Below are 12,169 nucleotides of genomic sequence, written 5' to 3'. Positions count from 1 at the left end.
AGCCCAAATAACATATGATATGTTTTAAGTTTAAAAGTCCTGGTGTTTATGGCTCCGAAAAAAAATTTAAAATTTTGTTGAACTCAGGACTCATAAGTCGTCAAATACAGTTCTTTTGAAAAAAGTCAGTTTTGAATTTTGCCACCTTTTTAAACTTATTTCTTCCAATTGTTTGCTCAGTTTTACTAAAATTATATCCCGAGTTTGAGGTCAAACTAGCTATTGACGGCGTTTTTTGAAAAAGATAGCGGTTTAACAAATGGTTTTATGACTACATTTTTCTTTTTTTAAAAAAACTTTTTGGTTTAGGCGTAGTTGGCTGGCTGTATTTGTGGCTCCATTTGGTCGGTCTCTTGTCACGAAATAACTCAATTGACAAAGTTCATTTCTGTTTGCTCAGTTTTACTAAAATTATGTCCCGGGTTTGAGATCCAACTAGCTATTAACGGTTTTTTAAAAAAAATTGCGGTTTAACTAATGGTTTTATGACTACAATTTTTCCTATAAGAAAAACTGTTTGATTTTGGGATAGTTGGCTGTTTGATTGTGGCTCTTTTTGGTCTCTTGTCACGGAATCACTCAATCGACAAGTTTCATTTCTGCTTAAAGGAGGCTCAGGTGAACTTAATAAAATTGTTCATTGAACAGCTCAGTTTTTTTCATTTTTTCAATACAATTCATTCAATTTTCAATACAATTCTTGCCATTTGAAAAATTGAAACACAAGTCAACATATTCGGTATCATGAATTGACAATTCTTGGTTGAAATTAAATTTGAACTTTTTACATTTTTTTAAATTGTCAACTTGTAACGTAGTCTTATTCATGACAGGTCTAATTCTACTTCTTGTGACGTAAACGGTATTTCTTAAAAATTTTTCAAGGAGGCTTTTACCACTTTGAAGATATTGAAGTCTGTACGATTTTCCTTCCAATCAATATTTTCTCATTACCATGTTCTTGTCTCTATTCATTGCCCCTTACAACCACTGGTCCGTTCGATCTTCAAAGTAGTCCCCAGTGAATATAAACACTTTTTTCCAAAATTTCATTCTTTTAGGGGCTCCAAATGTTGTGTTTTGTATGGAGTTTTTAATCTTTCCAGTCTTGTCTTTATTTGTTGATAATTCGTAGTCTTATGACCTAGTGTCATTTTCTGGGACTTAATTATTGCTGGCCATTTGCTAATTTAAATTAATATTTATCCGATATTCATAACTTATTGTTTGATATCTTAAGATTTCTTAACCAGTTCGTCTACTGAACAACTTCTTAGAACAATAACATTTTATGAAAACATCACAGTGATTGCAAGGCATATTTTGGTCTCATCGCAGATTTTACTATTGAAATGTTTTGGATTGTTTTGGATAAGTTTCCAAAAACTTACAACCTTTTTCATGTCAATTTTAGACAAGGCTGTGTTATTCAGACGTTCAGTTAGCGAGACAACACATTTACATTCTAGTAAAACCCAATTAACCTACGATATGTTTTCAGTTTAAAAATTGTGCTTTTATGGCTCCGAAAAAGTGTCTTTGTAAATTTCTGATGAAATCTTGTGTTTTGCAAGCAGCTGTTCTTTTTTTGTTCTGGAAACCTAGTCTCGTCAAGCAAAAGTCTAATGTGCTATTCCAAGAGGTATTGCTGAAACTATAAAATTTTTTCTGATGATATCTCAGAACTCATATGTCTTCAAATATAATTCTTTCAGAAAAGCCAGAATTTTTTTTCACATTTTTAACCTTATTTTATCAACTTGTTGCTCATTTTTAATTAAAAATATGTCCTAAATTTGAGGTCAAAATTGCAATTGACAGTCTTTTTTAAAACATAGCGGTTTAACTAATAATTTATGACTACCAGTTTTCATTTTAAAAGGAAAACTTTATGATTTTGGGATATTTGGCTGTATTTGTGGCACATTTTTGGTCTCTTGTCACAAAATCACTCAATCTACAAGTTTCATTTTTGTTGAAAAGAGGCCCAGGTGAACTTATAAAAACATTCAGTGAACAGCTCGCGTTTTTCATGTCTTCAACACAATTTTTCCGATTTCAAATGCAGTTTTGATTTTTGTGCGTTTATTTCCTTTTTATTGTCATGACTCATTCAGTATTTTGGTAGTTCTCAGTGACTTCCGTTTGAGGGTTTGAAACACAGATCAACCTGTTCGGTATCATCAATTGATAGCTCTTGGTTGAATTTAACTTTGAATTTTTTACATTTTTATTAATTGTCATTTTGTGATGTAGTCTCATTCATGAAAGGTGTCATCCTCCTTCTTGTGACGTAAACTGTATTTCATAAACTTTTCGTTAGGGCTTTTACCACTTTGAAGATAATGAAATCTGTACGTTTTTCTAAGTTTTTCCTTCCAGTCAATTAATTATCATTACCATGTTCTTGTCTTTGTTCATTGCCCCTTACAACCACCGGTCTGTTCGATGTTCAATGTAGTCCCTAGTGAATATATACAATGTTTTCCAAAATCCGACTTCTTCAGAGGCTTAACAATTTTTTTGTTTTGTATAGGATTTGTAATCTTTTCAGTCTTTTCTATTTTTGTTGATAATTTGCAGTCTTATGAACTAGTGTCACTTTCTGAGACTAACTTCTTGCTGCCCATTTGCTATTTTAAATCAGTATTTATTCAAAATTCAGATACTAATTTTTTATATCTTAAAATCTTTTAATCAATTAGTCTATTGAACAAGTTCTTAGAACAATCCAATTTTCTGAAAACCGCGCAATGTTTGCAAATCTTATTTTGGCTTTAACGTAGATTTTTAATATAGAAATGTTTTAGCTGTTTTTGGGTGGGTTTTCAAAGACTTACAACAATTCTTATCTCTATTTTAGACAAGGCTGTCTTATTCAGACGTTCAGTTAGCAAGACAACACAATTAATTTTTAGTTAAGCCCAATTAACATATGATATGTTTTCAGTTTAAAAGTCGTAGTTTTTTTTGGCTCCAAAAATATTTTTTCTAAAATTAGTTGAACTCTTGTCTTTTGCCAGCAACTGTTGTTGTTTTTTGTTCTTATAACTTAATCTCGTCACCAGAATTCTAATGAGCTATTTCAAGAGAGAAGAAACTGGTAGAAACTATAAATTATTTTCTGTAGACATCTGTGGACTCATAAGTCTTCAAATATAATTCTTCTGAAAAAAGTCAGTTTTGATTTTTGTCAACTTTTTAAGCTTATTTCTTCCAATTGTTTGCTCAGTTTTACTAAAATTATATCCCGAGTTTGAGGTCAAACTAGCTATTGACGGCGTTTTTTGAAAAAGATAGCGGTTTAACAAATGGTTTTATGACTACATTTTTCTTTTTTTAAAAAAACTTTTTGGTTTAGGCGTAGTTGGCTGGCTGTATTTGTGGCTCCATTTGGTCGGTCTCTTGTCACGAAATAACTCAATTGACAAAGTTCATTTCTGTTTAAAGGAGGCTCAGGTGAACTCATAAAACATTTCAGTGAACAGCTCAGTTTTTTCATGTTTTCAAAACAATTCTTGAAATTTTCAATACAATTCTTGTCGTTTGAGGGTTTGAAACACATTTCGACATATTTAGTATCTTGAATTGATAGCTCATGGTTGAATTTAACTTTTTACTAGAACTTTTATCACTTTGAAGAAATTGAAGTCTTTATAATTTTGTGAGCTTTTCGTTCCAGTCAACATTTTCTAATTATCATGTTCTTGTCTTTATTAATAACCCCTTACAACAACTGGTACGTTTGATGTTCAAATTAGTCCTTAGTGAACATAAACATTTTTCTTTAATGTTTCATGCTTTTAAGTGCCAGAAATTTTGTGTTTTTGTATTTTATTTGAAAATTTTTTAGTCTTTCCTTGGTTTGATGTTATATTGTAGTCTTATGACTTAGTGTCTGTAAGAAAAATTAATGTTGGCTTCCCAGTCGGCTACTCAAAGCGGTTTCTCAGAGTTAATCCAGCTAATATTTGTTATTTGAAATATGATAGACTTGATACTTTTTAAGTTATTTGATTAAAAAGATTAGGTGGATTTCTTAGCTCTGCCCCCTTTTTTTCCAATTTTTTTGACTTTTTATCTAGTCCTGTTAACGCAGGTTGCATCTGCTTTGTAGTAAAATAAAATTGAGTTTGCAATGAGCAGAGCTGTAAAATAAGAGTTCCATCTGCTTTAAAAAGAAAAGTTGAAAGTCCAGCTGAGGCTTTTTTGATGATATTTCAACTTTGAAACAAAATAGTTTTTTCCCAATAAAAAGATATTGAGTTTATGTCCGTAGATATGTCAAAGTCTTCTGTCGTTTTTAACGTTCTTCTTTTCTCATGATCAAATATGACAAATCTCAACTGTCCTCTAATGTGGTATTATTTATTTTATGTATTGGTTTTTGAGTTTAAATTAAATTTTTCACTCATTCACCAATTACTGTTGAGCAGTAGTTAATTGCTCTCAAACGAAGTTTGTAGCAATTATATAAGTCCTGTTGGTCTCTTTTATGCAATTTCGCGGGTGACCGATTTTTTTTCGGATGCTTTTGACTTTTCGTCCTCATAAAACGCAAAAACGCCCAGCTTGCTTTAGGTCCTCTTGAGCCTTTCAGCTCTGTTTCAGCTCAGTCTTTTTTGGAGACTTATACTTTTTGTGTGATGGGCGGTTTTTAGAGGTTGAAGAGCCCTCCACTGTGGACCCAAGCCCCCCCCCCCCGCACTTTTGCCAACACACCCTCCCACCCGCCGCTGCCCCCAAAACAATGTTGCCCCCCTCTCCCCCAGCAGCCCTCGGTGTAACCCCCCCCCCGTTTTTCTAGCTATTGACGAACGAAGCACTCGCTAAAAATAGGCAAATTTGTACTATTTTGCACAATTGCAAGTTTTTTGTAAGGGTTTGACATTTTTTATTTTTATCAGCCCTAGGCGTAAAGGAGCATCCTCTAGGTTTTAAAAATAGATAACTGCATAGCTTCCAGTGGCAACGGAACGGTTTTAACATTTTAACATCACCAATTATAGCATTTTTTGACAAAATTTTTTCAAATGTTATGACGTTTATATTTCCTTATTCAGGTCTTTCTAGACCCAGGGGCCAGAAAAACTCCTAAGGTCTTTGATAATTGGTTACTGACAATTTTATAATGGCCATGAAATAGTTTTATCAACTATTTAAGGTCGCAAACTTTTAATGTCATTTTTTTGAATTTTTCCGGTTCCAGGGGCCCTTGGACCTCCTCCAGTTTTTGATAATAAGATGCTTCATAGTTTCTAGAACTAATTAGTTCTATAATTATCATGATCGGGGGGCTATAGGTTATCTGACCACTAAACTGGGGACTATAATGGGAAGGAACCGAAACAGGGATACTGGATAGTCTCTTGAGACAAGGAATTAGTTGTTCAGATATTAATATCTTGAATTTCGTCAAGATTTAGTTTAAATTTGATATTGTATCCGTAAATTTATCAACATTTTTTGTCCTTTTCTCTCTCCTTGTTGATGCCGCACTTCAGCTGGTGTTATGTGGCGTAATGTCATCATCTCTGAACCTCATAAACAAAGAGCTATAAAAAATTGTTTTCATCATAAATGACCTAACAGGAACATTTTTGGAATTCATTGTTAATTTCTCTAAAAAGCTATTTGTAGCAAATATACTAAACATGTTTGTCTCTCGTGCAATTGTTCGCTTGCCGATTTTTCGTCTGGCCAACTTGACTTCGCTCTTCAGAAACAAGATAAAGAGGTAGCGCTCATCTTGCATAAAGTTCTCTTAGAACCGTTCAGCCCACTAGTCTTCAATATGCGATTAACAGAAATTGTTGTGGAGACATACTTATGATGTGAAGGGCTGTACTGAGAAATTGATCGCATACCCCCAAGCACCCACCGCCCCAACATCAGTCACCCAATCCCACCTTACGCCCCTTCAATTAATCTTAAGCTGGCTTTACTAAACCGTGGCTAGCTACTGACGACGCCAGCCGGTCGTTTGAGAGCAATTCGCTCGACGTTTGTCGGTTTTGTTTGAAGCTATAGGTTTTTTGATGAAAGCAAAGATGTTGAACACTGGTTGATTGCTTTGTCCAGAAACCGAACTGTGAATCGTGATTTCGGTTGTTTATAAAGTAAGAGGCAGTCAAAAATCAGTTTCAAAAGATTTAGATTGACCTGAGAAGCAGTTTATCGTTAGTTTTTGAGCGAGGTCTTGTTCCCATCCTTGTAGACTGGTGTGATAACACTTTCTTTCCACTGCTCAGGAAATTTTCCCTTAGGTTTTAAAAACAGAATGTAGAGACTTTAAGAGAGATTGATTGATGGCTGTTTCAAAATCAAGTTACCTATTTCATCGAAACCTTTACGTTTAAAGACCTTCGATAAAGGCTACGACCCATGATTATACTATTACTAATATACATATTATTATTATGATACAAATGCAATCTAGGGTACCAGTTAAAAACGGCAATAAGCGCCTTTACCCCGCCAAAATTACTTGCGAATTGCAGCTCTGTGCGACAGCTACAACAACCCATGAATGTGAAATTTCGATTAAATTAGGAAATGAATTGAAGTTTGAACTAGTCTTTTTTTACCTTGAAACCCACAGTTAATAACTTTTGTATGATACGAGTGACATTCGCAAAGCTGTTTTTTCACTTTCCGTTCTTACTTTTAATCAATATTTGTGCATTGCATACAATATTTCGGATCTAAGAAGCTGATGAAGAAAGCAGTCAGATGGATTCGATATATTCGTCAATCCACTTTTTTAATACGATTTTTGGTTAAATATGCCTATGGATGTATATATATTCATAAATTTATTCGGATCTTTTCCGTTTGTGCCCCCCCCCCCCCCCCCCCAGTACGTTATGCTCCCCCCAGTTACAGAGCACGTGTCATTACATAGTAAATCATTATGTAAAAATATTGCACGTGCATCTGGGGGTTGCAAATAATATGCAACCACTAAGCTGGGGGGGGGGGCACAAACGGAAAAGATCCATTTATTCAAATTTAGACGTCTTTTCTTCTGCTGATATATATCACTAATGAGTCTGGCACTATTAGTCGTCTTTGCTTGCATTACATTTTTAATTTGTTGCCGTTTGATATTGTTTCAGAATGAGTGTGCAACTTGAAAGCTCAAGTTCTGAACCAACAAACGTAAAACTTGCCGATGTTTTGGCGTTTTTAGAAGCCAATAACCTCGAGGCTCTTGGGAATACATTCAAGAAAAATGTGTTAGAAAAAGAAGGTGTCGTTAATGCACATGTAAGCCAGTCAGATGGAATTTCAGGAGGTAGTTGCTGGTGCTTCGACGAATACTCCATTGTCCTGGATTTGATTCAGTCATCGCTCGATGCAATGAAGGTTGAACTAAGCTCATTGTTATTTCCCTTGTTTTGCTTCTTTTATTTTGAAATGATCAAAAATGATAGTTACGATGGAGCAAGTCTGTTCTATTCCAAATATATTGAGCACCAATTTGCCTTTCATTCTGCAGATTGCACAGAACTACAGACAATTAAGTCGAAGGATCAGTTGAAAGAGAGCCCATTGGCTAGAGCTCTTACCTGTGAAAAGTATGCGGTTACCTTGTCAACGGAGACCAACAGTTACCTTCTGAAACAGTTGAATGAACAATCGGCCGTTAATTTGATGAATATGCTGAAATCAAAGATGAAAATTAACGTGTACAACAGCAAAACGCGTGCTACTGAAGTTATCGAGGCGTCACTCGGAAGCTTAGGGGGTGATTCGACCCACAGTCTGCAAGTAGTGAAAATGTTCTACGGAATAAACAGAGATGCGGATTTAGCTGCGGATATTGGCGATGACAACAATGACGACACATCTGAGTCTAATGAAGTTGGAAAGAAGCCTAAAAAGAAGCTTCGGAAAGAGATAACGGGAACTCCGAAAAAGGCGAAAAGTACCCCAATGGCTCCCGCTATTGATAGAGTTCCGCTCCCGGAGTTCAAAGAAACTGATCGTTTGGATAAGCTTGCAGCATCCAGAGACACAGTAAAGCGAGTTAAATTGGGTATGAACAAACCATTGTGTGCGTATTGCTACACATTGCATAACACTACCAATACGCTTACTGAGCTATCAATTAGTGAAGATTCAACACTACTAGCAGCTAGTTTTGAGTCGTCAATTGTAAAAATATGGAGCTTGACAGACCAACCGTTAAAAGAAATGAAGCAATATCAAGAGCTGTCTCAAATCGACCTGGAAGATGATTCGGCTTCCATTACTTTAGATAGCCTGCTCGATAATAAAACGGCATCGGATTCCAAAACAATGTCTGGACATCGAGCTGCAGTGTACGGGAACAGCTTCTCGCCCGACAAGTCAACACTTCTTACGTCATCTGCAGATTCCACGATCAGGCTTTGGAGTTTATACACGTTTTCGAACCTTGTTGTGTTCAAAGGTCATATTGGTCCAGTTTGGGATGTGAAGTTCTCAAGCCATGGTCACTATTTTGCAAGTGCGGGTGATGACTGCAGCGTGCGGCTTTGGACCCAAGAACACGTGCAACCATTGAGAATGTTTTGCGGGCATCTAAGTGCAGTAGAATGTCTTTCTTACCATCCGAACTCAAATTATGTTTTGTCAGGTAGCAGTGATCGGACAGTTCGTGTCTGGGATGTTCTGACGGGTGATTGTGTCAGGGTTCTTACTGGTCATAAATCGCCCATTACATGTATTGCTGTGCATCCTACGACAGGCCGGTTTGTCGTTTCCGGAGACGAGGATGGTCAAGTGTTAATTCATGATTTGTCCTTTTCAAATCAGGTCATAGCTATACTGAAGGTCAATGACAATTTACAGGACAGCGTTCCAAATAGCGTATTCTCTCTTACATTTGACAGGAATGGAACTGTTGTTGTTGCCGGATATTCGAACTGTACAATAAAGCTCTGGGATCTGACAAAGCTGTTTGCACCCTTTTTGGACACCGATGCACCGGTGCTACAATCGAGTCTTAACCAAAGTTCATTACCTGATTCGGCGTCTTTTCTAATGAATACCTTTCACACCAAGGCTACTCCTGTGAAATGTTTGCATTTTACTAGGAAAAATCTGTTGTTAGTAGGAGGGAACTATCAGATTGGATCGATAAATTTGAGCTCTTAAGCTTCTGAAAAAATGTTTACCTATAATTTATTTGTCTTCTGAAATTTCATCGTCTTGTTTTATAGAGATTGTTAGGTCGAATCGGCAGAATAACTGACTTAAAATCAGCCTGTTATAATCCTGATATATTTCCCCCTGTGAACAAACTGGTTATTTTTTAGACTGATCTTGTGTTCATATAATTATTGATATCAGAATGCCCCGTGATAGTGAGCACACAATTCTGTTTCTGCAAAGTGCCAAGAACCCCTCCACCAGGAGGTACCAGGACTTCGACTCAATCGACCAGTGCATGGAGGGAATTTGCAAGACATACGAGAACTACCTCAAGGTCAGTCATAGCTTCACATTTAGACATAACTCGGAATGTGTTGATTCATAATGCAGTTTCTACGGATTTGAAATTGATGGCTTTTTAGTCAAACAACATGTCGCTCATTTCTCAACTGAGCACAGACAAAATTCGGTAGTAGTTCATGCTCCGTAGAGTTTAATATGTATGCATTTGTTCAAAAATGGTGCAAAAGAGATTGCTTTGTACGGTACCGTCAAAGTGAACAAAGTTAACCCTACTTTGTTGAGATAGATGAAAAAATAATGTTATCCATAAAATAATGTTATAAATCATGAGTTATCCAATTTTGCTGTAGAATTAGATCGGCCATTTTTGATGCGTGCGATCATTAATCTTAGGAGTCGCGCTTGATTTAAATTTTCTCATCTTGTTTTCTGGTGTGTAATTGGACGCCTTGTTAGCTAGAGCTTTGTTGGTTCCACCTTGTTAGTTTCACCTGCTTGGAGCTACGCTATGCGGTTATTAATCAAGTGTACATAGGAATCAATAATTACAGAGACAAAGGACATTACATTCATGAATGCTGCCATCTTTAATGAAGCAGATCATGAATGTTGACAATTATACAGAGTTTATACAATATAAGTTTAACAAATTATTTGATGCTGAAAGTCAATGTTCTGTACAGGTGACTAACCCTAACAAGTCAACAATCACGTACGATGTGAATGATCTGTTCGACTACATTGACTCATTGCCCGATTTGTGTGTTCTGCTGCAAACTGACAATGGCAGGTATGCACCCTGGGGCAAGAAGTGGGTTAAGACCAAGCTCTTCGACTGTTTGCGACAACAGGCTGGCCGATGAGAATCTACTGCCTGACATTGAGGATGGCGGTTATCGTACGTGAGGCTTCTGTACCTACCCAAAGATGTGGATTGAAAGAAAATTGCAATAAGAACTGAAGACTTTTTATAAACCTGCCTAGTTGAGCAAAAGTTGTCAAATTGTTTTATTTGTCTTCCTTCATGAAACGCTATATTTGCCTGATTTCTTTTCGGTGAAATTAGACCTTTGCGGGTAAATTATATTCACACCTATTTCTCCTGATTCGAACTCTTTATGTGTCTTGAATTTACGTTTTATTTCTCAATTTAGTTCAGCTGATTTGAGACATAATCTTAATTTTAATCTCTGGTTTTAAAGGCAATTCAAGCCAAATATTGGATTGGATAATAAAAATGACTAATTTTAGCTCTTTGTCCTAAAATTATTGATCATCTTTGCACCACGACGTTAGGCGCAAACTATTTGCTAATAGATATGTACGCACCAGCATAGATCGAGCTATGAGAAACAAATAAAGAGGATTTGGAACAACAATGGAGAATTTTCCCCCAATCACATAGCAGATTTCCATAGCATAGTGAAAGTTTTGGTTATGGGCATCGGTCATGGAACAATCTCACGAATCGATGCCAAGCAAAAACTGTTTTGGACTTTCCGTTAATGCGAATTTTTAATCATCGCTTGCTTCACAAATTCTTTCAAAGTCAGCATAAATTTTTTGTGTAGTTTAGGTCTTTCAGTGCTTATTCTTCCAATTTTAATTGTAATAGGGCAAATATATTACAGGGGCGTAAAATTGAAAATGTCTACGCATTCCAGAAAGGTTATGAAACTTTTGAAAGATCATTACAAAGTTTTTACCCAAAAAGAAAAAAGATCAGAATGTGCCTGTGCCTCGCTCTCCTTTGCACACATCATCGCCATAATCACCTGAAACATTTTATATTGTTAAATTTTTGTGAGTTCTTGCGAAGAAAGGCTTTGATTTATATCTATACTAAACTCCAACTTCAACACAATAATTGTAACAAATTGTAGTTTTCCTTATTTTTTTTAGTTTTTTAATAGCCGCGTCCTCAATTCTAGGCGGCTATTATAGCGCCCCTAATTTTTTTTTTACAATGCAAAGAATTTGAATTGTATTGGGGCGCTGTCTTTTTACGACTCGAAGAGGAGTATTGGAGAAGTCCTTTTTTTAATCAATTTTATTGGAGTGATTTTTGAAGCGGGAAATGAAACGCTTGAAAAAATTTGCACTGATTTTGGGGCTGAACAACAATTAAGAGCGGAGCGAAAAGAGTGGTTTTTGTTCATACCGCTGTTGTTGAGAGAGCGAGAAATTGATGTGTGAAAAAATTTTCTCAAAGCGAGCGAAATTTTTTTGCTCACGTGCGGCTTTTAAAAGCAGGTTTTTTTTGCCACTTTTGATGTTTATGAGGTTTGCTTATAATATTGTTTTAGTTTTAAGCTTGTTTTGATAGAAATTGAAGGTTTCAAGTAGATAATTCTGAGTTTAATGCTAATTTGGAGGTATTTGATCAGTTTTGCTGATTTTTAGACGAAATTTAATGATTTTTTGCCTGTTTTTTGTATTAATTCTTTAAGTGGGATTTGAGTGGAAGCCTGTTAGGAATATTCAGCTACCAATTGACTTAAGTTTTATTGGTATAAATCATTCTTTTCTCCGGAAAATTGACAGAAAAACAGAAATTTTAAACCATTTTTCCTATTTTTTTGCAGTTTTTCTTTTTTCTTAGTCTTAGACAAGTTTCTTAGCCTATTATGACTTGCCCTTTGTTTTGCGAGCTTTCCATTGCCCTGATTGGAAAGGAATTTTACTCGGCTTTGTTTCCTTGTACTATTTAAAAATCTCAAGTTAA

The 12,169-nt window shown here is 35.7% G+C and overlaps 2 protein-coding genes across 2 annotated transcripts; both read left to right on the top strand.

Moving 5' to 3' along the window:
* The first annotated feature begins 7,079 nt into the window (after positions 1 to 7,079).
* On the top strand, positions 7,080 to 9,193 carry LOC142340911 (transcription initiation factor TFIID subunit 5-like). The gene has a single exon (XM_075391687.1). It carries the CDS (start codon positions 7,120 to 7,122, stop codon positions 9,142 to 9,144), a length of 2,025 nt encoding a protein of 674 aa, XP_075247802.1. The 5' UTR covers positions 7,080 to 7,119; the 3' UTR covers positions 9,145 to 9,193.
* Positions 9,194 to 9,227: 34 nt separating this feature from the next.
* Positions 9,228 to 10,593, top strand: LOC142340918 (enhancer of rudimentary homolog). The gene is made up of 2 exons (XM_075391699.1): positions 9,228 to 9,475; positions 10,128 to 10,593. The coding sequence occupies exons 1-2, from the start codon at positions 9,341 to 9,343 to the stop codon at positions 10,305 to 10,307; spliced, it is 315 nt and encodes a 104-aa protein (XP_075247814.1). The 5' UTR covers positions 9,228 to 9,340; the 3' UTR covers positions 10,308 to 10,593.
* The last annotated feature ends 1,576 nt before the right edge of the window (positions 10,594 to 12,169 follow it).

The sequence above is a fragment of the Convolutriloba macropyga genome, chromosome 1, assembly GCF_964194025.1.
Source record: "Convolutriloba macropyga chromosome 1, txConMacr16.3, whole genome shotgun sequence".
In the NCBI taxonomy this organism is placed as follows: Eukaryota; Metazoa; Xenacoelomorpha; order Acoela; family Convolutidae; genus Convolutriloba; species Convolutriloba macropyga.
Note: the sequence above shows the minus strand (reverse complement) of the source record. Positions and strands in the feature narration are given on the sequence as shown.

Excerpts from the sequence above, each read along its gene's own strand:
- LOC142340918 (XM_075391699.1), top strand. The coding sequence starts at position 9,341 with ATGCCCCGTGATAGTGAGCACACAATTCTGTTTCTGCAAAGTGCCAAG. Across the intron at positions 9,476-10,127 it reads CATACGAGAACTACCTCAAG|GTGACTAACCCTAACAAGTC; the intron begins GTCAGTCATAGC and ends TGTTCTGTACAG.
- LOC142340911 (XM_075391687.1), top strand. The coding sequence starts at position 7,120 with ATGAGTGTGCAACTTGAAAGCTCAAGTTCTGAACCAACAAACGTAAAA.